The sequence below is a fragment of the Syngnathus scovelli genome, chromosome 6 (genome assembly GCF_024217435.2).
Source record: "Syngnathus scovelli strain Florida chromosome 6, RoL_Ssco_1.2, whole genome shotgun sequence".
Classification (NCBI taxonomy): Eukaryota; Metazoa; Chordata; class Actinopteri; order Syngnathiformes; family Syngnathidae; genus Syngnathus; species Syngnathus scovelli.
This window is the reverse complement of record NC_090852.1, coordinates 11,383,268-11,409,138: the sequence shown is the minus strand read 5'-3', so window position 1 is coordinate 11,409,138 and position 25,871 is coordinate 11,383,268. Positions and strand designations below refer to the sequence as shown.

Sequence of the window (25,871 nt, the reverse complement as noted above, 5' to 3'; positions counted from 1 at the left end):
GCGTTGGCGAATCATGCTTTCTGGCCACACCTGTTGGATTGAAAAAGAGATCACAAACTGATGCTGGAGCCATGGCACAAGTCCCCCCAAGGGTGTCTCCAGCACACGGGAAAAAACGTAGAAGACAGATAAAGAGCACAGCCACTACAACACATAGCGATCATCACATAGACACCCTGATTTGTCAATGTCAAGGTGATTAGGGTAGGGTACAGCCGTGGGTCAATAAGACTCGAACAGTGTCTAGCAGGTTTGTCTCAAGGCTATTAGGATAGTCTGGTCATGTGATCTAGCGTAGAGGACAGTAGGGTTGAGTCAGCGAGTGGGGCACAATAGAGGAGGGGAGCCACAGCATAATAGAATAGGTGAAGCAGTCATGGTTCAGAGTACAGTCCAACACTCGAGGGGGGAAAAAAACAGCAGGAAAAAAAACACAGACAACTGCAATTAAGCTTAAGGACCTTTTCGTAATTATGTCCATATGTAATTGCTATTTGGCATTCGTGCTTTGACCCCTCACCTTCCTCATCCTCTTCAGTCTTAGCAGCCTCTCTAGAGTACATTGCTCTCCGCAAGTTTTTCCTCTCCATATCTGTCATGCTTGATGCCACTGTCTCCTGTAGCAAGGAGATGAAAAAAAAACATGGTCTCCCCAAAATACAAAAGACACCAATGCTTTTGCCCATTATGCAAACACAGCCAATGTAAAATTCATTAGACAAAGCAATAAATGTAGCAGTATTAGTTTAAATAAGCACAAGCAAAGCATAGCAACATCAGTTCAAATCAATTAAGGATTAAATTGTCCTACAAATGGCTGCTCATTGATTACCGTCTCAAACTCCTGGTCCTGTCTGTGCATCAGCGTCTTCCATTGCTCGAATAATTCAGGTTCAGACCTCTGGATGTCCTTAAGTGTACCTTCTGTCTGTATGGTGCCATCTTTCATGGCAATAATCTAAAATGCAGGCATCATTGTATAACTAAAACTGTTAAATCACGCACATACAATAGATAAAGCTCTCACCCAGTCGGCATGCAGCAGATACTGTAATTTGTGTGTGACCAGCACCACGGTTCTCTTCTCCTCTCTCAGCAGTTTGAGGATACCGTCTTGCATGAGATGGTCACTCAAGTGAATGTCTAAGGCAGAGAATGGGTCGTCCTGTAAAAAGACATTTCAAAGCATGACAAATTCAAGGAATATCCTACATTGGTGGGCAGCATTGACCTGCCAGAACTAAGTCATCTATAAAAATCAAAGTTGATTCGTCATTTTAAAGTCTTACAGTTGAGGATCGGTTTAACGGAAACATTTCGGAAGGAGAGCGTATTATATCTACGACCTGTAACCTGGACCTTATCATTCACAAATGTGAAACTTTTCTTCTACTCTGAGGGGATCATTTCTGTCTCATCCAGTTTTCGAATCAGTGGTAGACTTACCAGAAAGACAACATTAGTCTGCTGATACAAGGCTCTGGCCACACTGATACGCTGCTTCTGCCCTCCCGAGAGGATGATGCCCTGCAACAGAGGAAAGCGGGTTAACGAGAGATGAGATGCTATCAGCTTCAGTCACAGACAGGAACAAATAACACCATTAAATGCATCAATGTGTACAATCTCTTGGGTAAGTCCATCCTATACCATGCATGAAGAAACACAACACGAGCAACAAACCATCGATCCATCTTGCTGCTCAAACCAGAATTACATTCCAACGGTGCACTAATGGTGACAAATGTTGCCACTGTGCAGTGTGGTAAGCCCCAGTCAGATGAGCGATGGCCAGATGAGGCAATAAAAAGGCCCATAGAGTAATTCAAATGAATTGTGGTGTGTGTTACTCACCCTCTCTCCGATTTCGGTCTGATCGCCCTGTGGAAGGATGTCGATGTCAGGCTGAAGAGAGCAGGCGTCGATGACAGCATTGTATCTAGTGAACACCAACATGAATAAAATACTGACAAGGACCCAAATAAGGTGCCATACACAGAATGTGTGAAATCATAGCCCTGCTCTTTCCTTCGATTGGTAGGAACCGATTCATCAATACTGAACTAGAAACTCAAGAGAGTTGCTTGTATTCAACACCGAATCGTGGTGGGGAACAAAATCAAGATATTTACAATAGCTATAGAAAAATAAACCAACTTTGGCCATGAAACAGCATAAAAGAGAAAAAGTGGCGATCAAATGCAAACTGGAGTTTATCTATGTCATCACAAATCACTCCAGCAAACACGCGTATGAGTCCATTAGAAGCAGCTTTTGAAAATGGACCATTACGTCCAAGCAAAGTAAGTCATTATCAGACTTTTAAAGCATTCTGGCCTTTTACAAAGGCCATGAGCAAGACCGATAATTAATGTTGTTTACCATGCAGGTCTAAAAGCATCTGCTTGTATTAACATAACATTATGACCACAACAAGCACTTTTATAACCTCTTAATGGCCTCCTGTACTGATTACAGTCGATCGTTTCAATCAAAACACCCACTTAGTACTGCGGCCTAATATGGAGTACACGTCTCAAAGCGGGTTTTGTGTTTGCTTAGAATGTAACTTCATTAGCTTGTTTCACTTAACACCTCTACCACTGTTGCAACATGAAGTTTTTAAATTAAGTGTGCAGTGGTACTTCTCACAATCACATCCACATTCAAAGTCAGTTTTCCCAGCTTACCTGGTTTTAATCATTGGCATTTCAAATGTGATGTTCTCTGTGAGGGAAGCATTCAACAACCAGGGCTTCTGAGAAGCGTAGGCCACGGCACATCTCTTCCTACCAAAGGTATCAAATGCAACACAACATCATGGTAAAGGTTAGAACATTTTCCCTCTGTGGAGGACTGCTTAGCTCTAAAAGGTGCAAGAACAGAACTTATATCCATTAAAAGGAAACCCAGTGGCCATTACGAGATGTGTTTGTCAAGTCGATGTGCAGATCAAAGTGTAGGGACTCGGCGGGCAGGATTCTATTATCTTTACTCCTGAGATAAGCACGAAATTGACTGTTTGACTGTGCTGATAATGATGACAGGTCTCCCAGGAGACCGCTTTGGAAATGACATTGTGTGTTTCAAGAGCTCACCTAATGTCACCATCACCAGCTGTGTCTCTATCTGTGGGACTGCAGAGAATGGACAAAGCACATGGATTAATCAAAACACAGATGAGCATTATTCTTCATGGAATACTTTAATCCTATATTGATTTAAATATATATATATATATATATATATATATATATATATATATATATATATATATATATATATATATATATATATATATATATATATATATATATATATATACATGTTTTCATCCCTACGGTCCTAATTATCCTTAGAAATTAATTAAGAAATGTTTGTATCTCAAAAATCCATGTATATTTATAATACACAAGTCCACCTTGGATTATTCTGTACTATTAAAATGCTATAAAGGTGTTCAGTTTGAATGCTCAGACTATTTTCGCTAATGTGTAAAAATCTGCAAATCGTTCTATTTTCATCTCATAATGAAAAATCGCCTAATATTGATATCTTAGTTAAACATGGAAGTGCACAGTCATATTTCTCAGATGAATGGGGTAAATGTGATTTGTATAAGGAAAAATGTCTAAATGAAAATGTATTTTGATATCTTATATGTACAGTTATTTGTACAGCGCTGTACTAAAGGTTTTCACACTAGAATACTCTATACTGACATACACACACAGACATACAAATTCTAAATAAAATTTAAAAAAGACAAACTTATCAGTTATTGGTATTGATCTTGAAAAAAACAGAATTCATTGGTATCAACAGTTTTTTTCTCAACAAATAAGATCACCATTAACAACTGCATTTTTTACTTGGAACATCACTGTTTGATAATCGTAAATCTTAAAGTAGGGAATTTATGAAGTGTATCAGAAGAAATGTGCACATCCAAAATTGTTAGTCTCTCTCTATATATACGTATATATATATTTGCGGAGCACAGGCTGTCACGTTCCATCTTGGCCTCCACGACTTGGGCAGACACCTGCTGTCAAACAATGATGTGTCGTGCCAATAGCAGTGGGGGAATGTAAGTATTACTACAGGGGAAACAAGGTTTGGACATTTACTTTTGAAGCGTTTTTTTTTTTTCCCTATCAGCACTCACCTTTCATCACCCTCTGACTCCAGATTGGGCAAACTGCAAATAAAATCAGAGAAAATATTGTAGTCACTGAGAACACAATATAGTAGAAAGTCACCATAGAAACACACACAAACACATTTAGAGTCCATTAGAAATACTTTCTGGGTTGTTTAGGGCTTTGCACAGGATCAGTTGAAGCCTGCATGTATTTTTAGGCCAATGGCCACTTGCTCAGAGAAGGTGACTGATCACAGCTGAGAGCTGCCTGACAGTGCTTGCTGATTTATGGAGGTTGTGAAATGGCAGCTAGTATACCTCGCTGTGAGGAAGTTAAATGTGCTTGGCCATTTAAGAACCAATGGTGTGGAACACACACACACACACAGACACGTGTAATGTGTGTAATGACAAACTTTAGTTCTAGTCGTGATTTGAAAGGGTAAATATCTCCATTCTCCACTAAAGGTCATTTGACTAGATGCCATGGCTAGAAATGAGAGAAAATGTGCTATGCATTCTGATTTGATGTGTCAACCAGTCATGAATACATTACACTAAAGAGCGTTAACTGTCACCATTAATATTAGCTGGCAGGCGCACAGATATATGAGAACATGTGAACAGACTTTTTAAACCTTAACCTGCAAAGTCGATTCTAAAGGCTCTCCCATACACAGATGTAAAACAATAAATATTAAGTTATTGTTGAAGAAGCGCCATGTATTTCTTTATTTCTTTATTCATTCATTCTTTTTTTTTTGTTAATTAGGATGCCAAATACTACATTTATTTAAGTGACCGAAAATGAAAGTACTAAAGGACTCAAGGGTGACCTAATCACATGATGGTGCTTGGAGGACACTTATATCCAAATGCACATCTGATTATCGTCATCTTGACATCAGGATGAGGGGATGGTAAATTTGCTTTCTTCCTTGACTCGAGCTTCTAGGACTATTTCTCTCTCGCTTAATCCACTGATTAAATCCACTCAACACATTTACATATTAGGTCTATTTTGCTCAGGATGTGTCACTAAGAACTCTCATACAGACTTTCTCTTAATTTTCAGTCTAATCTCAATATTTCAGACTTTTTCTTAATTTTCAGTGTAATCTCAATATTTTACACCTTCAGGTGAAACTCTTGATTATTTATAGCGGGTTCAACTATTTGTGTCTTGCTGTTAATTAATTACAGCAGCAGCTAGAGTTCAGAGTCACAGCCTTGCTCTTCATATCATTTTAGAGTCTCTTAACTGCATGCTGAGGTAGTCACCCACTTTAATGAATGAGATAGCCTGGACACACTCAGCTCACTTTGCCAAATTTGGGGCGAGAGAAATGGGAATGAATGGAGTGGTGCGGGGTTTTGAGTGGGGGTCTGTTGGGGGTGTCAGCTGCCATAACCATTTGAAAAGAAATCTGAGAAACTTGGAGATTGCAACTCCTTTGGTTTCTCATATATTCTTAATGTGTATATTTTGATCCCTGCGTAATCAGATACACAACCCAAAAATGCATGTAAAAACTAGTGCACACAAAACTAGTGCACACAAAAAATGGCAGACAAGCAGCTCTTAATGTCTTGTCTAAATCACTCAGGAGTATAAATAGCTGCACAAGATTAATGAATTTGGCAACAAGCAAAACAGGACATACAGAACTGACGTCGCGGTAAAGGATTGAGGGGGCTTTGCTCGAGGACATTATGTCGATCAAGAAGAGGACACTGTTGACAAATAGAGCGTCAGAGAGTTGCTATCCCTGGTTGATGATGACATCGGCATACTGTCCGTTCAAGCTTGCAAAGGCAGACAGGATAGTATCTTAATTGTTGGTACAGTTCTACCAGACTTTAGGAGAAGCAGCACTATGGTAAATGATTTCATTTCGAATATGTTCTATAAAATATTATATTTAATTGGTGAGAAGAACCTTTTCGAATAATGTCCAACAATTTGCTATACATAACATTCTGTCTTCATTACGGTCTGGTAGGGAAAGCTGAAGTTTATCCTCGCTGACTTCAGGCCCTGGAATGGTGGTCAGCCAGGAATTATAGAAACAAATGCGCATAAATGAATAAATAAATAAATAAATAAATAAATAAATAAGTGGAATGCATGTCTATGATGCAACTCACCTTACCTTGCTACTTGCTAATTAAATTAAGATTTCAGGATGGCAACAGACTCTTCAATGGGGGGGGGGGGGGGGGTTGGTTCCACAGCATATGCCATGTCAATTCTATTGATATTTCTTGATGTTTTATATGCCTTACCATCAGGATCTGATTTGAATTTAAAGTACATTAGTCTCCCATGGAAACTCAATTACATGCTGCACAAGGACACACAAAGAAAACTATGTGTCCTCCACTTCAATTACCTAACAAGTCCGATTTCTATGTGAAGAAGAAACGAATATATTGACCAGAGTAAAGTCAATCATTCACCTTTGGCCAGGACTCTAAAACATGATGAGAATTGGGCTGTTACAGAGAATAAATAGCGTATAACTGACCTATTCCATGTGACTGTTCCTGAGACTCGCTGCATCTCACCCAGCGCCGCCAGCAGTAAGGATGATTTCCCACAACCCACTTGGCCCACAATCATGGTCAGCTTGCCTGCAATGGACAACAATGAACACAGGCAATAAGAAGAAAGGAAGTTTACAAACAGTCAAGCTTCTTGATTCATACCAAAGGGAACTACAATGTCCACATTGGCTAGCGTAGGTGGTCCGTCCGTCCACGTAAAATAACCGCTGCAAATCTGAAGAGAGCAGCACACATACAATAGTGAAATACAAATGTCCAGTAGTCAGCTGTAACTGGGAAATGTAACTTGCTGTATAAATGGAGAGAGCTGTCACAATCCATTGTAATCTACGTTCGAATGGAGAATTAAATGAGTCGGCCAATCAATACAATCTCCAGAGAGGGCAGTAAATAAACAACCTGCCTTGCATTCCATCAAGTCTAACCTTGATACAAACGTCTTGGTCCACAACCGGGGAGGGTCCGTCACCCTCATGGTCCCCTTGTGATCTGTAGTTGTTCCAGTCGTCTCTTGGGGGATGCTTTCTGTTCACCACTTTCAAGGGCTGCAGGAAGTCAGACACACAGGGTATGGAAGATGAAGGTTTAGAGGGTGACAACAGGGGGGCTTTGATAGGCATGGTTTAAAAGAAAAGATGGGAAGTTCAGTTGAATCCAGCAAAAGGAGAGCTATGTCCCACTTGATACCATCATGAAGAAAATACAAAAGAGTGCGGTTTTAACTGAATTTGCAATTAGAGCTGATTCGGTAAATAATTGAATTGAGCCCCACTCCCACTTAATATTGAAATTCGTTTTTTTTCCAGGCTCTTTTTCCAGGCTCTCTCTGTGTCTGACAAACACAACCAACAGATTAATCTGTATTACAATAAACAATATATCAGATTTATTGTACATGAATGTTGTGTTTTTATAGGTTAGGCAAATTTACCATAAATGATTTTGAAAGACAGCTTATCTAATTTAAGGCAGCACGGTGAGGCACTGGTTTCTACTGGTTGGATTCTACCTCCGGCCCTCCCTGTGTGGAGTTTGCATTTTCTCCCCGTGCCTCTGTGGGTTTTGTCCGGGTACTCCGGTTTCCTCCCACATCCCAAAAACATGCATGGTAGGCTGATTGAGCAGTCCAAATTGCCCGTATAGGTGTGAGTGCGAGTGGGGGTGGTTGTTTGTCTTTGTGTGCCCTGCCATTGGCTGGCAACCAATTCAGAGTGTCCCCCGTCAACTGCCCAATGACTGCTGGGATAGGCTGCAGCATGCCCACGACCCCCGTGGTACAAGAGGTACAGATAATGGTTGGTTGGTTTATCTACTTTAATTAACAGTTTCATTGCTATAATATGAAAGATTGCAATCAACACAAGGGACATATTCTACAAAAATTTTAAATTAATCATAAGACATTTTGATGCTTGAATTACATGCACTTACCAAAGCCTGGTACCTATTTTGGTTATGGTTGTTGGAGCCCGAGGTCAAAGTCGTTCTGGGCTCCAGCTCATCTCCAATCTCATCACTTGAGAAAAACTCACTGAGCTTTTGAACGCTGCAGGTCATAAAGAGAACAAGCAAATGTTGAGTTGCTTCCAATGAAACCAATGAAGCAATAAAAAGACACAAATACATCTATAGATGTTATTTCCCAGTTTAATGTGACTGTGTAATGATTTGTCTTTTTTCTTATTAAAGTGTTGATGAATTCATACATACTGATTTTATTTTCTGCGCAATATATGACAAGTATAGAGAATGGCTGTTGTCAGAATGTGTGTGTGTTTTTTTTTTTTTTTTTTACATTTTTATAAAAATATAGACATTCAGTCGCTACCAATATATCGGAGGTTCCACTATTTAAAAACTAAAATACCTCAAAATAAATACACATAAAATCTAGTTTTTAACTATTCATGTCAGCCCCTAGACTATAAACACTAATATGATAGTGTAAATATTGACATTTTAAGGGATTCAGTGGGGATATTATTTATGCCCCCATTGCCTGGAAAGTCTTATCACACATTGCATAATAACACCACTCTCTGTTTGGATAATAAAGTTCCAATGATGCAATATATTTTATTAGCAACTAATAAAAAAAAAAAAAGAATAACCGAAGGGATGTTTGAAAATAGTAAAACCTTAGTCTCACACTTTGATTTATGATTACGGTCACATCCTATCAGATAAACTCAATGACATTTTCTTATTTGCTCCAATCACATAAATCCTCCACTTCAGTGACTGACATTTTGACATGCGGCACTCTTAACAACAATTTCTTAGTTCCCACATGAGCTCAGTCAACACAACATATATTGCTGCTCTAAACTGCATCTTGCAAGTATTTCTCAGTTCCTCACCTGACGAGAGCTTTGACAGTGGACCGCACGACACTGGAGAGCAGGAAGAGTGGCGTGACAAGAATGTGAAAGAGGGAGAGGGAGGCGAAGGCCACGGCAGGAGACAAGGCAGTGTCCTCCGAGATGTGGACGTGAACAACAAATGTCTGCAAAATGCCAGCGTGTTCAGAACGACTCGCAAACATTTCTACAGTGGCTGCAAGAGAGACTGTCTCCTATTATATAAAAACTTGAAAGCCTTTGTTTCCGCGGTTATTAAGCACAAATGTGAAATATTGTTAATGAGCGAGCTATTCCTACACTCTAAAATCACCCAATTTTTTCAGATAATCCGATGTCATAGTCGTTTTAGAGTGCCTCGTTGTCGGCCGTGAGTGCATACATGGCACGGAGCAAAGGTAGGACAGCCAATAGGAGAAAATGTCAACCGTGACAGCCAGTTCACACTGTGCAGAGACCACTTGCTGATTTTTTTTAATCATTCAGATTTTACAGTGTTGTTACTAACATTCTGCACTGCAGTGTGGCAAATTTATAAGGCATTTATTCTCACTTTACAGGGATTTTAATGAACGGCCAAATTTTTTCTTGAACGACATGCCCTTATTATCTCCTGTCTGTCTTAAATGGTCACCACGCTACAACTATGAAGGTGTTCTATTAATATAGGCAGAATTATGTGTTAAGAGTCTTTGGCACCAATCATTTGCTTTACACAAGCTGAGCATGAGCAAGGTGCACACACACAATAAGGAGAAGACACATGACTCACCGTTAAGACAGCTGCAATTGGAATAGCTGCATTCATGAAGACTGAAAATCAAGAGAAAAAGAGAGAGAAATAGAGTAGTGCAGTATGGTCAGCTTGTTTAAATGGGCTGCTACTTTAATGCACATACAAGAAATCACATTATCTGAGTTGTTTTGTCTGGGTCCTTGTTGGATGTATTGTTGCCACACTTTCACATTCTATCGCTCCCACCGTTCCAATACAAAAATAAAAATGATATCATTCAAGCTGTGTGTCACAGGACTTGAAATTTTGCAGAACGCAACCACCGCCGTTTTAGATTAGACTAAAACAAACATGGGGAGTGTCTTGTGATCATGGAAATGTACTGAATGTACTAGTTCATTCTCAAAGTCAATCACTGCAGATAGCCATAACAGGTATTTTTGGGGGGCAATTTGGGGACCATTTCTAAAAGGACAGTATTAAAGTCTTCTTACTGGATATGGAAGTGTAAAGCGCAAAGGCCCGCAGGCTAGTCAATTCCTTGCCCCTGGTCTCCTCCACACTGTCACAGAAGATGCGTTCCCATGCATATAGCTTAAGTAATTTGATGCCTCGAAGCAATTCATTGGTCTTCTTGAGGCGCTCGCTAGAATATTCCTGAGAAGGCACAGAGAGAACAGATTAACGTGTTTTATATCAAAGTGAGCAAGATATACTCACTAAATGTTATGGATATTTTTCTATCAGTTGAAATTTCCAAAATGAATTATCCAATTTTTCATTGCTTCAGCAGATTTTTTTTTCATCCTAAACCTAACACAAAGCAATACATTTCTTACGACGTTCGCATCTATGCATTTCTGTGACTCATCTAGTCTCAGTTATTCTGATTTTAGGGTCTACTTCCCTTTGAGAACATTTTGATTGAAACTTTGAAAAGTGTTGTTGTTAAGTGTCTTTGTCTCATGTTGTCAAAATATGAACAGCGTGATGAGTAGGACTGTTTAAAAGCATTTTTCCATTCAACTAACAGATAGTTGTGCAAAAATATAGTGAAACATTGAATAGTTGGACATGAAGAGTTTAAAGTGCAAATTCAACTCACCCGTAAATGTAAAACTTCATTTTTGGCTCATCATGAAATTTCACTCAAAAGCCAAATACCCCCAACTTTTTTTCAGTACTGTACGTGTGTATGCTTACCAGCCGTCATTACATCCACGTCATTAATTGGTAAGATGTCACTTTGTTACCTAGACTACAAGAAAGTGTTGACGAACACTATTTATCAGGTACTGTCTGGGTGACAGCTCGTTAACCGAGTGAAAAACTGCAGTACGCAGTGGGGGTAATGACCTGGAAGAGTGAAGTCAAACACACCTCGGGTCAATGAATGAATGAAATATAAATAGCTGTGAAAGGCAGACAAATGCACAACTGTTGATCTACATCATGTATATGTCAACGATTTTACAGCACAAGCGACCTTCTGACTTGCCCATCTCTATTGCATGACTACGAAAATAGAAGCCTGCCAATTGTAATACTCACCAGAGTGCTCTTCTGTGTCTGTGACAGCTTTGTGGCAACAAAATACTGAACAGGCGCGAGCACAGCAATGACAGTGGCTCCAATCAAGGCACTGATTCCCAAGAGGTAATAGAGGAGGATCACTCCCACGATAATCTGTGAGCAAAGGAGGACAAAGTGGGAAATCAAAAAGATGCTCAATGCTTGTGTTAAAATTTTGATACCACAGTAGTTGGAACTGCAGGATCACGTTAAGTCCAACTGCGGATGAAATCTAAGCTGGCAAGGTTGGATAGATGTGAGCCTGCTTTCACTCTGACATTTCTCCTTGCACGCTTGCATGTTTGTGTGATTTGATTCTGTGTAGTGTGCAACAGAAATATCCAGCAGTTAGTGAGTTGAATTTGTCCTTGAGGGAGGATGATAAAACATTTAAAAATATAGTTCAGAATCGAGACAAAATAAAACCATTACCAATAAAATATTCTTATAGATCAGACCAGACCAATACACACTATCATCTTCACATGTTGTATTAATGATTGCTCTTCAAGTCCTCCTCTTAAATCAAAGAATGGACCAGGTTAAGTTGAACACAGTAATTCTCTATTTTTCGTCCTGCAATTCACAAAAGTGCCTTTTCATTCCCTCTTTGCAGTGAAGATATCTTTTGGGGGTTAAGTGTGCTAGAATGTGAGAAGACTGACTTGACACTAATCAAACACCTTCATGTTGAACTACAGCTACCTCCTGTCTTTGGCTTCACACATCCACAAAGATGTTACAGTCACACCTTCTCCTTCACAGGAAAATGTCCACCAGTCAGGCAAAAGCAGTTGCAACAAATGTGACTCATTAGAAGCAGCACCTTTCATAACAGCTTACCAGGAGGCGAGCATCATTACTGCCCGAGACACGAGGTTGGCTCATAATATACTAACGCTATCAGCATTTTTCCTCAATTCTAATTCAAATCCCAGATACTTTTATGAGTGCTCATTTGTCAAATCTCGGCTGGATTACTGTCGTGTGCTTTGTTTTGGAATCAGCCGGTCCTCCCTCAAGCATCTCCAGTTGGTCCAAAACATTGCTGCTCACCTCTTGACTGGAACATTTAAGAGGGAGCACATAACTTCTACTGTGGGGTCCCTTCGTTAGCATTATTTCTTTTCAAATCTTTAAATGGTCTATAATATATATCATGAACTTGCTCACTTTTATTTGCTGATTTTTATTCCTCTTGCTTCACTGCAATACTATTAAGAATATGCTTTACTTGTTTTTGACATATCCTGTATTTTCCACAAAGTGGTCCCCTCACAAAGTTGTACTGAAATTATGACGTGAGGGTTGTGAGTTGTATTTATAATTATCATTAACTTTATAGCTAAAGTCACTTGAATGTTTCATAATTATAAAGATTAATTACTCAGTAAACCTTGTTAATTAAGTCCATTATAGAACATTGAAGACTAAGGGTCAGAGGGAGAGTCGGAACATGGTATTCATCCACGTACATAAAACGCAGCTGTAGAGCTTGCGTAGGAGAAGTAATGCACAGTAATTGCTATGTTCTAAGCTTAGAAAGGGCAAAATGTAGCTTTTCCTCTTATGGGGACTGTTGTGGACTACTATCGGAAGAAAGACTGCACAGTGTAGATAAAAAATTGTGTCGGAAAGCAGCAACAACAAAACAGCATTGGGTTTCAACAAACTGCAGCTATATATTGAAAATATACATTGAAAAAAATGACACAAAAATAGTAAAAAGAAAAGCAACAAATTACATGCGTCACTTGACCTTGACCTTCATGTTTCCTACCTGAACGGGCATAGCCCACAAGTTTGGACAGAGGAAGAAGAACCACATGAGCTGGTTGGTATCTATGGCAACCAGGTTGCAAATCTGAGCGGCAGTTAGCTCGCCCATGGACATGTTGGATGTGCACAAACGCATGATCTTGTTGTAGATTTTGGTCTGCGGAGATAACAGCCAAAAGATTGATGGGTCATTTTTGCAAGTCACTCAATTTGACGGTGAACTGCAGAGGAAAGTACCTGTATGGCCCCACGTAGCTTGATCCCAGTCTCGATAGCCACATAGTAGGACGCCTGAAGGAATGTTCTTTGCAGGAGCAATGCAAAGAAGAGCAAGACGGCCAGCACATATGCATTCTCCAGAAACTCCTTGGAGGAAAGAAAATAAATCCCAAGCAACCTCATCTGGAGGACAGAAAAAAGGAACAATTTAGTTCAGAAAACAGAATACTCTTTTCTATCAAACTTGTGTTTTTTTTCAACTGCATTTCCTATAAATATCCATCTCCAGTCTCCATACAAATAATATTTGGGGTATTTGAAACTCTTCTTTTGCATAGCAAAATTGTGCCGCTATGAAAAGGTATGTAGATCATCCAAACTACTGTGACTAACAACTACAATTCATCTTAACCATTGCGACAAAATTCTGCCTCAAAAATATGCTCCAATTAGACCTATTACACAACAGTCTATTTTTCCTCTTCAAAAACGACATCTTGGAATGATGTCCAAACGGTTTGTACTATTTTCACTTTGGCATTTGATGTTCCAGCGCAGCAGAGGATGAATTGCTGACTTGATAATTACTGTCGGTGAGATACTCCCAGAGATGGATGCCAGAGAGTCTCTCTGATGTGATGGTCTGCCTTTTGTGAAATCCTTGAAATTGAGACAGGTCCTGGAGCAATACGTTTCATAAATATTTGACAGGCCCTAAATTAGGTCTATGCGCAAACAGGCATGCCAGATGGTGAGAAAGTGCATCTGGAATGATTGAGAGGTTGAATCCGAATGCCACAATGTGCGTACATGCTTGTGTGGGTTTATTGCTAAAATGTGACAGGTGAACTATTGATTTATAATGTCAAAAGATCTAATCATTTTTACTCATAACAGTCAGCCAGGTACAGACCTCATTAGTGAACAAACACTGGACAGGTAGAAAGCTGCATCATTGCCAGCCCCAAATGTTGGACCCTTATAAAGCCATACGGCATGGCATGGGCACGTGTACTGACATTTTGGGTTGACAGTCACTGAGAGAGATATGAATTTTGTGGTACACTTATTGTCAATTTCTATATTTTCCTAACTCTATATCAATCATACAAATTGTGTGCCACAAAAACGTTACCATCAAGATTATAGGGAACCAACTAAAATGGTTATAATAACATTGTACAATTTGGCTTTAATTTTAAAACACTGTTAAAAACATACAAAGGTAGTTCAACATGTGCTGTACATCAATCTGCTAAACTATCAATTCTCCCATATAAAAGAACCTTTAAAATTAGCCAAAGGTTGACTTCCTTATATCTCACCGGTTGCTGGATGGTTCGGTTGTCCTTGCTGATGTGGTGAACGATGCCAGAGATGCAGAGCGGCCCAGCGAAGCCGAGCACGTCAGCCATGAAGCGGAATGTGATGCTAAGGATGAGAGGTCTGCCGAACGCTTTCCTCAAGGCCTGCCAGATCCATTTGGGTCCCTGCAGCGCCGTACCCTGAGGTCTCTGATGACAATTATGGACAAAAAGAAAATCATTAGGGATCGGGGTAATAGTTATTTCTCTGTTGAAAGACATCAATACAGAGAGCAAAAACAAGCTTGCAGCATAAACTGCTGCTACCACAGAAAAATGCGCTTCAACATAGATGCTGAATCATTAGAAAAAACTGTGAGCCAATGAAAAAAGGTCATGGTCATCACGCTGCTTCTGCATCATGGGATACACTGATTAATGGTTTACCAGTGAAGCATGATAGCCTTGGAGGACAAACCACCCAAGGAGACAAACTATTACAGCAATGCAGCAGGGAAGAATCGGGAAGGAAGTGAACTCTAGGTCTAAGGATGACATGATTTAGTTAGTTACTGTATTACATCTGGTGTGGGGTTATGTTTCAATCACTGTGTGTTTCTTTGCCAATTAGCAAGAACAGCATAACTGATTTTCACAAAACTATCGAGAAATTGCGCCAGTGACAGCTCACATCTCGCCCAAAGGCAACTCAACAATGGTGACCTCAACAAGGACAAGCAAAAAAATGGATGCCTTTGCGTAGCATATTAGTTTGATTCTGTCTTAGAACTCATTTAAATTGCACACTTGCTTATCAAATAAGGATGCACATATAGTTCTCCATATATTTGTTTAGATTTTTCTCAGCCTTGGTGTAGGTTCACACTCTACTGTGTGCTATTCTTTGTGAGTTTGTTTATTCTATGAGCACTCCGTGACGTCCAACAACACAAAAGCTTGGCTGAACGAGTCAGTCGGCAATGATCATAGGAAAACATCTGGACTGTCACTGCGAAACTGTTGGCGTAAGCGCCCCCGGGAAATCTTCGACGTACTGCTCATGTGTGGTGTCATGTACGAGAAGCCGCTCTGAGAAAAAAGAGGTCTCTGTCTTTCAGTTTGAGTGCATATTAAAACAGCGATCTGGCTTTCCATTAAGTGCAGCGATGTTGGGCCTGCAGGGGTCACCGTGTCACCTTGTTCACAGTAGAATGCGGATGACCCGGCGCCTTCTCAATAACCAGCATCCAACCCCCCACGAGGATTGTTTTATCTCTCTTCTCACGCGGAAGGAAGTGAGATTGCGTTCACACCAGACACACTTTGAGCCATGACGAATGTCTGTGGCCTTTCAAACACTGGAAAGTTCTGACCTTGCCGAGGAAGTCCTTCAATTAGCCCTGAGACGTGCTCCTTAAGGCGAACAGGAAGCCGTTTAAAGTTTGAAGCACTGGGAGAAAAATGAATGCAATATCGCTACACATGATCCAAACCTTATTTTTATGGATTTCGGACAGATGCACACTAATTTGATACAATATTAGCAGGGAGACTTTATTACAAGTCATCTGGATGTTATTTTTTTTTTTTTTTATGGATGACAGAACACACTTTCTGGTTATGGATAGTTGGCAAGGGACAAGTAATAAGAAGAAAGAAAAATAAGTCAAACAGTAACAGTGCCAAAACAAAATTTGAACTGCAAACAACTAGGCTTCAATGTATGAATACAACCAAAACAGACAATATAAACAGAGCACAGGACTCAGAATGATCCAGAGTAATGTCCAGTGCTCCACCGACAAGAAGATATTATGGGCTATCGGGTGAGCAGCCAGGGTACAAGCTCCAAAGAACTCACCAGGGTCCTTCAGGAGGACACCCACATGAGGCTTGGCAAGGCTGATCTATATCGCATCTCTTGTCAATTATAAATCTGAAGGAAATTCCATGTTATGCTCTTCCTGTAGTTTTCTATTCAATGTGCATTGCGTGAGCAAATAACTACAGCAGCACACTCACCTTCTGATTTTCGAAGGCCTTGCGGAGCCTCATGTAGTTTGTGAGAGCCCTCATTGCGATGGGGAGCTTTCCAATGACTTTGAGGTCAATGGGTCGCCTGTGAGCCGAGGTTATGAAGGTGTTCATCCACCAGTAGGTGGCTTTGGACAGTAGATTGACAAAGGGCTGCAGAAAACGAACACCCAGGTCCTGAAGGTCCTCAGGGGGCTTCACTTCTGTCGGGTCGGCGAAACACATGTATCGCTGTAAGACAAGGACACAGCCAGTTAGTTTAATCGGTTCTTTGTTAGCCCAGTGTTATGAGACTCAAAAATCTGCTTAAAGATTCAAAGTGCCTGATTAAATTTCCGCTGAACAGCGTCGGTGTGATGGGCCGTGCTTCTGCTTACGATATTGTATAATGGTGGTGTGAACCGTGATTGGCAAGCCTGCCTGAGAAATTATGAAAATGTAGCACATTCAGCCCACTGCATTTTTTTTTTTTACATTTTAAAACTTGGTGGAAGTCTGAACTCTAATGCACTTTATTCTCTATGAGCCATTTTAGTTCATTACCTGCATAATGTGTCTCTTTTTAAGCCTGACTCACTGTGGTATTTAGGGCATTATGCTTCATCCTGTGCAAAGCATGATGGGAGCATTTCTGCCTTTCACAGCTGTTTACCCAGAGGAAACAGAATCAGCAGATGAGGTGCACTCAGCTTATAGGTTTGCAAAGACAAATATACTTTAAAGTTTCACTAGAAGATAAGGTGAAAAATAAAATTGTTGTTGAACTATTGAATAGAAAATGTCAGCAAAAAAGACATCATGTCTGTTTGCTCTCTCACTTAGTCAAACATTCAATTCTGTCCGGCACCATGTCACTGGCTAACTGCTCTGCCCATTGGGGGTCTAGACCACTGGTGTCAAACGTAAGGCCCAGGGGTCAGATACGGCCTGCCACACCATTTTATATGAGGCAAATTGTGTATCGACTTCATGTGTCAAAACAAAAATGTCTAATTGTCTACACTTTTAAAAAATAGAGATTGCTAGCTTTTTTTTAAATATCGGAACAGTTTTTACTCATCTAGTTATGAACTAGTTATTCATCAGTTTGTTGAGTAGCCTACACTACATATAAGTCGTTGACCTTCGGAGGAAACTACAACTACGATGCAGCCCGTGACAAAAATGAGTTTGACACTCCTGCTCGAGACAAAAAGCAGATGTGAGTTACTAGCCAGAAAAAACAACAGACTGAAATCAATCAGGTACACATATCTGCACACATGCGTTATCACAGGAAGAGGATGCACGCTCACTCTGTCCAGGATCACATTGATCTCCACAGCCAACAGGAGTCCATAGAGCAGCACGAGCAGGCACGTGATGCAATAGCGTAGCTGCCTGGGGCCGATCCCATGCTCTGTGTATTTGGCAAACTTGATGGTTTTCATGATGAAGGCAAGAACCCAATAGATGAGGAGGGCTGAGGAGATTTAACATGGATAAGAAGTCAGACAAGATGCAAAAGAATGTCTTTGAGAGATCAAGTATTGAAAATGTAACGTTCTACGTGAGCAGTGACTTGAATGGTCAATTTGTCCTTGGGTTTACCAAATTGGATTGAAATACATAATTAACTTTATGCGCTATACACATGAACATATAAATAAAGACATACGTCAGATGTGCAGGTGAGTGAGCATTACAAGGCAAAAGTTAAGAAATTACATTTTCCTTCAAACTAAGATGCTCTCAGATTTGTAACCTGTTTGTAACACTAAGAAAATTGTATTTTTTTAATTGTTTCCCTTGAATCACCGCTCTGTATTCAATATAACATCATACAGTAATAGAAAGCAAAATAATAGTGGAAGGGCACCGCTTTCCCTTCCATAATGCCAAATCAACACTGGTCACTGAAGTCACTCTTCAGGAATTCTGGACATGCTCTGAGGTTGACTGGTAATTTAAAAAACATACAAACAAATATTCTAGTAGTAATAGTCAATAATACTATACAACATACAAGCAGATAGCATCCCTTGAAAGTGGCCATCCATTGATTAGATGTCATTTGCAACAGTGGTTGAGTGTAGCTGAAGTGATTTTCATCTTATCAGTCATGGGGAATTGCAATTATTAAGTGTGGTTCAGACTTATTATGGGCTTCTTGCTTCATGTCATCTATGCCACAGCACAAGAGGCAGCATGCAACGATTAGATCTAATTCTGCTGCCCCACTGAAGCGCTACTCTCTTGAGAGAGAGAGCAACTCCGACATGAAGGCCAACTTGCTCAAAGCGGCTCAACAAGCAGAGCTTAACACCGTTTAGTTAATAATGCACAAGTTGATTTTGCTCTTTATTTTTCTCTCGATATACGTTATCTTGCATATTTTCTACATGGCTATTAGCAGACTCATACAAATTGATATCTGTACTGGGAATACAAAAACAATAGAAAACCAACTAATGTTCATTTGCTTAATGAAAGCAAGATAATTCATGTCTGCTTGGAGCACTGTGCACTTGATGATATTACGTATTATCCTGATGCTGTCTCATCTCAGTGCAATGAACCTTTCAGCTGGAAACACATTACTAAATCTGTCACCTCATTTTTATGAAGCACGTACAAGCTTACATAGCTGTTATTGTTCATCGCAATAAAACGGTCAAAATGGCAACATATGATTTATTTAATCCTGTCTTGCAGGTCAATTAACCAACCAATCAACCAGTCAATCAATTAATCAACATTTATATAAAAAGCATTTTCATACAGAATGTGTAACTCAAAGTGCTTTACATCAGTTAAAAATAAACCCCCAGCCCACCCACCCCATCACTGGCTGTAACAAGTCGAACAATAGCGGGAACGTGGAAATACACACGCACACACACACACACACACACACACACACACACACACGCACATGCACACACGCACATTACACACGCACATACACACACGCTCTTGATGTTAAGAATACAGTTAAAAAGAGCATTCATTGGACTGGTGTTATCGGTAGACACAGAGTGTGTATCATCAGCAGAGCTGTGAAAAGTCACTTTGTGTCTCCTGATGACACTGCCAAGGGGTAGCATATGAATATTAAACAGTACGAGACCTAAAATAAAACCTTGAGGCACAGCACATGTTTCCTCACAGACATTCGAGGAGCAAGTATCTCAGCTTACAATAAATCTACTATCAGTGAGGTAGGATAAAAACCATTTGTGTACGGCACCAGAGATGCCAAAATGATATTGTAGTTGATTTAAAAGAATGGTAGTGTCTACCATTTAGAAAGCAGCAGTACCCGCACCGTTATTTTGTGTGAATTGAAGTTACACCTTAGATCATTTAAAATCTTGATCAGGTCATGACTGACTTATAGAATCCAATAGAATGATAGTATCACAGAGACAAAGCAAGGTTAAAGTGTACTGAAAGTGCATGATGGCTTTACCTAATAGCAGTTTGGGGAAGTTGGAGGTCTCAATGTTATGATAGTAGACAATCGAGGTGATGCCAGCCATAAAGGCAAGACCTGCAGGCATGTACAGGTGAAGATGGAGAGACTGGCTGAACCTATAAGTGGGGTCAGAGGAAGAAGACAGAATTAAAAACAAGCAAGCAATAAGTGAAGTTACTCTCTTATTTCCATGTCTTCTGACTTGGTTCTAATTAGAAATTGTGCATATGGTCATTCCACACTGCTGGGATGTCCTACTGTTTATACAACAAACTCACTTGTTTACAGCAAAGGCGGTCATGATTGAAAATGCTATCTAATGTGTAGAAAATTCTTCACGGTTTGCCAAATTGCTGCTTATTGTGAAGTGAGTTGAATTAAGTTCATTGCCACCATACAGCACATGGTGAAAAAAATTGTCCAGATGACAGCTGGTATCTTGAAAAAACACTAGTGTATTAACCAACTAGTTCCTCTGTTTACTTCAGTAAAAGAAACCTCCAATCTGTGTGCACTTCACAAAGCATTTTACAAGCCAGCTCCTGTTTGCTTACTGCCCCTAGCATAGAATCTCATCGAACCAAGACACCGCAGAGATAAACGTACCCATCGGAGACAATGCCTTCTGCAATCTCACAGACAAGGATGAAGAGCAGCACAAAGGTGAGCAGCCAACGAAGGTTGTGACCTGGGAATTGAAGCCAGATGCTGTGGTGGATGTGGACTTTTGAGCTCTGACTTCCCCAGCCTCAAACAGGAAACAAGACAAGGAAGGTTTAGGCAGTGTGACTTCAATAACCAGTGGAATAAAAACAGCTTTTACGTGTACGTATATATTTCTATCACAGCCGCGACTCAAGTGAGGTTAAGGGGTTCAGAAAGGATATCTCAAGAGTCTTTCAGCAACTTTGCTTCTAAAAAGAGCATTGTGAGTGCTTAAAGGTTTGCCTGTGGCAATTTGCCTTATGATAAATATCCAGGGAACAGCTTTTCTGATCATTACAGTGATCCCAGAAAGGTAACCTTTGACCTTTGCTGAGCTTTGAGGCCATTATCCCCCTCTGACATCCATGTCCTTTATTACAAGTGAGCTAACGACACTGTATAACTGTGTATCAAGGTGGTCAGGGTGCAAGGGTGCAATCAGTTTAATGAATAGAAGGTGCTGACATTAAATATGTCTACATAATTGTTGGAGGAGTAGATGTTGAATATCCATTCGAATCGGCACCTCTGATGGCCTTTTAGTATGTAAATAGCCAGTAATAAACCCACGAGCCAGCTCTTCAGATTTGCACTTGTGCTGCAGGGTGAAATAGAGAGCCGTGTGGCCCGTGTCTAGCGCACAAATAGAACTCTTATTTAAAAGTTTCTTTCGCTCTACTCGAGGTGAACGTGAAAACGTAATGATACCCGAAGTCTGCAAGGGACAATAAAAAAGGATACGAAAAGAATAGGCAATATAGTGTAGCTTTCAACTGTACTTTTCCTTTTAACAGCAAATTTACTTCAATTTTGTAGTCAGTGGTTTGCACTTCCTTCAGAGTGCTCATTTGCTTAAATTGGCTCGATGTTTCATGTTAATAGAGGCCATGCTGCTGGTTAAATCAAGACTAAGTGCAGGTTGCCCAATTGAATTGAGAATAACTTCTAGCCATAATTGTGTCGTGCGTGTATGTTGTGGTTTTAGAGGTGCAGGTGAGTAAAATATTGAACTTCACGTCATTGTACAAAAGGCAAATGTGGTGACAGTGGAAGCAATGTCAACAGGCTTTGTCTCAGTGTCACTATGTATTGAATTTTTGGTGCAAACACATTTGTAGCTTGACCTTCAAATCACCTTCATAGCATCCCTCTATATTGTATTTTTTAATAGTTTGTACATTGATTTTTTTTCGCTACCTTCCAGCTGAAATATTTCCTCAATTTTATGTGAAGCTTCTTTGAGAACCATGAAAAGTCCTTGATAATAAATGCGTACATGTGTATAGTCTTTGATTATTAATTGTTTTAGACAATAGGAATAGCAGTAGTGGCGTGTGATGAATATGTGTGTTAACAACAAAACCTCATAAGCTGCAGTTCCATACTGTGATAAAAAGTTTTTACAATTAATAGTAATTATATTTGTAATTCTTGATTTTGCCCTCAAATTCTCAAAAGCGTTATTAATCACACAGTAAGGATGGAGCGTGTTTAAAAAATAAACAGCCTGCTCTAAAGGAAACCTTAAACAGCTAATTATGTATGCAATACTTAACGCCAACGGACCTTAAGGCAACTGCGAAGAGGGAGCTTAATGGATTTACTTGGCAGGTGAGTCTCTTTACATTCAGGGATTTCCAAACACAGTCGTGGCAATTAGTTTAATTAGTATTATTCATTTATTTATTTCAATTATTCTTATCCCTCATAAATAATCATCATAATAATCTAATTGTATTCCAATTGTATGATGTTAGAAGCACCAACGGTGGCTGTTCCACAGGAACTGCAATTCAGATATATAACAGGAACACAGAGGCACCTATTATGGAAAGTGGCAAATTGTTACTGTTTCATGCCTTCTCAAATGGGCACACACACAGAGAAGCATAAGTGACGGCAGTTACACACTGAACTTTACACTTCAAGAATTGCCTACCAAAGATTAAGGGGGAAAAAAAGTAACACCTCTTTAAACCTATATTGAATCGCAAGAAATACTGTCCCAGAAAAAAACATGATCCAGAAATATGCGCAAATATTCAACCTTATCTAAAGCACTTAATCATTGGATAACAAAAGGTCAAACATGCTAATATGCTCATTTCGGTTGGTCTTGTTTGTTTGTCGGTGCTAAAAGGCAAAACAACCATGGAGTTGAAGAAATTGATACTAGTATTTGTGAATTAATTACATAATAATCATTAAGGAAAATGGTTCTAAAAAGCTATTGTGTGTCTAATTTGAGACCCACTCAGACTTGCTCAGGTTCCCTCATCATGTGAATAGATGTGACTGGCGGAGGTCTGGGGCAAAACTCACCGATGAAGAGGATGGGGAATGTGATGAAGAGGAGGAAGACGTGTGGCACCACGTTGAGTGCGTCCAGGAAACACCCGTTGTTCAGAACACCCCCGTCCACATTGTAGGCCGCCGAGTTATTCTCACTCCCACAGAATGCCAAGGACATGGTGGAACCGGGACTCTGCATGGAGTCAGTATGAGAAAGGAGAGCAGAAGGAGGAGGGAGAGGAGGAGGCGGACCAGGACAGGGGAGTATCAGAGACAGATGAGAAGGACCCACATATTTTTAACAAAAAAAATCAGAATGGTGTCATCATAAAGGAAACACTGACAGCCTCTTCAGCAGATCTTCGAAATTTCCAGTGTGGCCACCTTTCGGTTTTCCCTTAAATGCAGCTTGCCGTATTTAGATCCAGTGACAAAGAGGAGAAATAGGGAAGGCGAGGGGTGGGGGGGGGGGGTCAGAGACAATCCCAGTCCAGTGCAACGGTAGCTCCCTCGCCTCCTCTGCAGTCTAAGCAGCTGTGGGGGTCATGATGGTGACAAACATCTGCATCCTGTCTGCCTGCGACTTCACACATCCTCTAAAAGTGAAGCTTCAATTTTTGCCTAGCTCTGCAGAGCTCCAATGGAATGCGTTCACTCTCTCACATGGCTCTCACACACACTATATGCGCGCACGCAGGGAGAGCGGTGGTAGCTTTCTGCAGTGCACCTGCTGTTCCTGTCTCTTTTCAGACTGGAGCGACCTTGGGAGACGAGAGCAGGAGGGGCTGAATGTGCAGGCGGGCTGGACGGCTTTGCTGGGAAAGAAAGATAGGAGGGTGGAAATGAGAGGGGGAGGGAGAAAACAGAGAGGTGAAGAGAGAGAGGAGGGATGGTGTCTGCCCAATGAGGAGGGCAGACACAAATTTTGTAGGCAGCACGAGCAAGCATGCGATCTAAATGTTGACCCAGTTATGAGTTACGTATCTCTCTTTCTCATCCATTGATTGAACGTAAATCATACCCAATTCCTTTCACAAGAAATAACACAACTGTAAATTTGCAGGGTGCACATGTTAGAAAAAGCATGAAATATTAAAGGATGGCTTCATGGGATGAATGTGTTGTGTGCCCAGTCCAATCAGGGGAAGACTGTGCATGCAGCCAATAGCAGAACACTTGTTCAGTGGGATCAGGAAAATTCACATGGGACCAGATTTGAATAATCCACACAGGGACATTCTCGATGCCCCTCCGATTCAGCTCAAAATGGTATTCAGGGTAAAAAATAATGAGCAGTTGCCATGAGCTGATAGCTGCTGTTTTATATCACCATGGATACAAGGATGTGATGTAAGCAGTAACACAGATTGTTCACTTGCATGCAGTTGACTGCACGGTATTTATTATAGTGCCTTTCTGCCTCAGCTCAAGTTAATCTGTTTTTTGTCGCCACATCTGCGGACAGAATAAACAAGGCCTCACAAGCGTTGGTGGTGACCTATATTCTTAAAAAGCTTCCATCAGAGGATGTGGTGAGTGTGCAGGAAAAAAGCAGGACAAAAATAAAATTCACTCAAATTTAGATAAACATAGTCTGGACAGCACAGTCTCGAAAAAAAATATTTGCAGTCCAATATCAGACAGGAAGAAAAATTGTGATACACACAACCATCTCAGATAATATAAAGTTGTACTCCAGATTAAGAGGGGAAAGGTGAATGGTAATTTTTTTAGGAGCTCATTTCTGCAGAAGAACACTTTGTCACCTCAGAGAAGCAGAGATCAGTTTTTTGGGAGTGAAAAGTAAGTGCAAGCTTTCCAGCCACTGCCTTTAAATCCTGCAGATGTATTCGTGTCATTGCAGCACATAATGACATTTAAGCATGACTAAATCCGCATTAATCTGCATCAAAATCGAGACTGAACTGGCACAACAATGCACAATAATACAACAGGATGAATAACGGTGGCGGTAGGAGATCACGTTCTTACCGGTTTGTATCGTGGAATCATTGCTAGCGCTTCAGCATTGTCAAGTTCGTCACTTGAGAAGGAGAAAAGCAGCCAGCAAAGTACTTCCTGTCATGAGCCCAGAAGGCAATCGAAAATTCTGACAGGTGGAGGTGAACGTTTTGGAGGCGTGGAGCTATTCTCGGTGCTGAAGTCTGGTGAAGCCCAAAGAACTCAGAGACCAAATAAGGTTGACCCAGGGCCACCCTTTGGCCCGCGTCATGAACCCGCGAGTAGCTCAAGCAAAAGCGGGTCGATGCAATTCTGCAAATGGTAGCCGGACTAGAAGTCACGTATGCAATGTGAGTGGAGATGACTGCACAGTGTGATTATATAACTGGGAAAACGGATGACGCTCGCGCTCGCCCACACACACACGGACGGAATATACGGAGCAATGTTACGGGAATTGTTTGACCTACTTTTAAAAGATGGATTAAAATGATCTTTTTAAACAAATCAAGACAAATTCACTTAATCACTTCATATCAAACAAATTATTGCTCGGGCCCCGCTTGCGGATCTCAATGGCCTCCCTGATCCAACGCTGATGCTTGTTTTCTTCAAAACCCGAGGACCCGAGGACCATCAACAGGGATGAGGGAGCGAGCCTACATGCTCTCTCCAACCTGGAACAGCATTCTGGAGAGGTGAATGGACAGCAGAGGGCGTGACTCACCTGTCAAATCTG

General features: G+C 40.5%; 1 protein-coding gene across 2 annotated transcripts in view; it reads right to left on the bottom strand.

Moving 5' to 3' along the window:
- Window positions 1-25,505, bottom strand: part of abcc8 (ATP-binding cassette, sub-family C (CFTR/MRP), member 8) — a 34,257-nt gene extending 8,752 nt beyond the window's left edge. The window contains exons 1-26 of one of the 2 annotated variants that reach the window (XM_049724168.2): window positions 25,163-25,505; window positions 23,201-23,363; window positions 20,780-20,921; window positions 20,168-20,289; window positions 18,012-18,178; window positions 16,705-16,947; window positions 14,704-14,892; window positions 13,397-13,561; window positions 13,161-13,316; window positions 11,360-11,494; window positions 10,303-10,465; window positions 9,845-9,885; window positions 9,073-9,218; window positions 8,144-8,258; window positions 7,138-7,257; window positions 6,854-6,926; window positions 6,673-6,778; window positions 4,169-4,201; window positions 3,099-3,137; window positions 2,691-2,789; window positions 1,855-1,939; window positions 1,447-1,527; window positions 1,028-1,165; window positions 833-958; window positions 521-617; window positions 31-96 (exon numbers count right to left, since the gene is read on the bottom strand). In XM_049724168.2, the coding sequence (XP_049580125.1) occupies window positions 31-96; window positions 521-617; window positions 833-958; window positions 1,028-1,165; window positions 1,447-1,527; window positions 1,855-1,939; window positions 2,691-2,789; window positions 3,099-3,137; window positions 4,169-4,201; window positions 6,673-6,778; window positions 6,854-6,926; window positions 7,138-7,257; window positions 8,144-8,258; window positions 9,073-9,218; window positions 9,845-9,885; window positions 10,303-10,465; window positions 11,360-11,494; window positions 13,161-13,316; window positions 13,397-13,561; window positions 14,704-14,892; window positions 16,705-16,947; window positions 18,012-18,178; window positions 20,168-20,289; window positions 20,780-20,921; window positions 23,201-23,363; window positions 25,163-25,183 (3,031 nt within the window). In that variant the 5' untranslated portion in view covers window positions 25,184-25,505. The remainder of the gene's footprint in view (window positions 1-30; window positions 97-520; window positions 618-832; window positions 959-1,027; window positions 1,166-1,446; window positions 1,528-1,854; window positions 1,940-2,690; window positions 2,790-3,098; window positions 3,138-4,168; window positions 4,202-6,672; window positions 6,779-6,853; window positions 6,927-7,137; window positions 7,258-8,143; window positions 8,259-9,072; window positions 9,219-9,844; window positions 9,886-10,302; window positions 10,466-11,359; window positions 11,495-13,160; window positions 13,317-13,396; window positions 13,562-14,703; window positions 14,893-16,704; window positions 16,948-18,011; window positions 18,179-20,167; window positions 20,290-20,779; window positions 20,922-23,200; window positions 23,364-25,162) is intronic. The other variant, XM_049724172.2, reaches the window with a different exon arrangement.
- Between the last annotated feature and the right edge of the window lie 366 nt (window positions 25,506-25,871).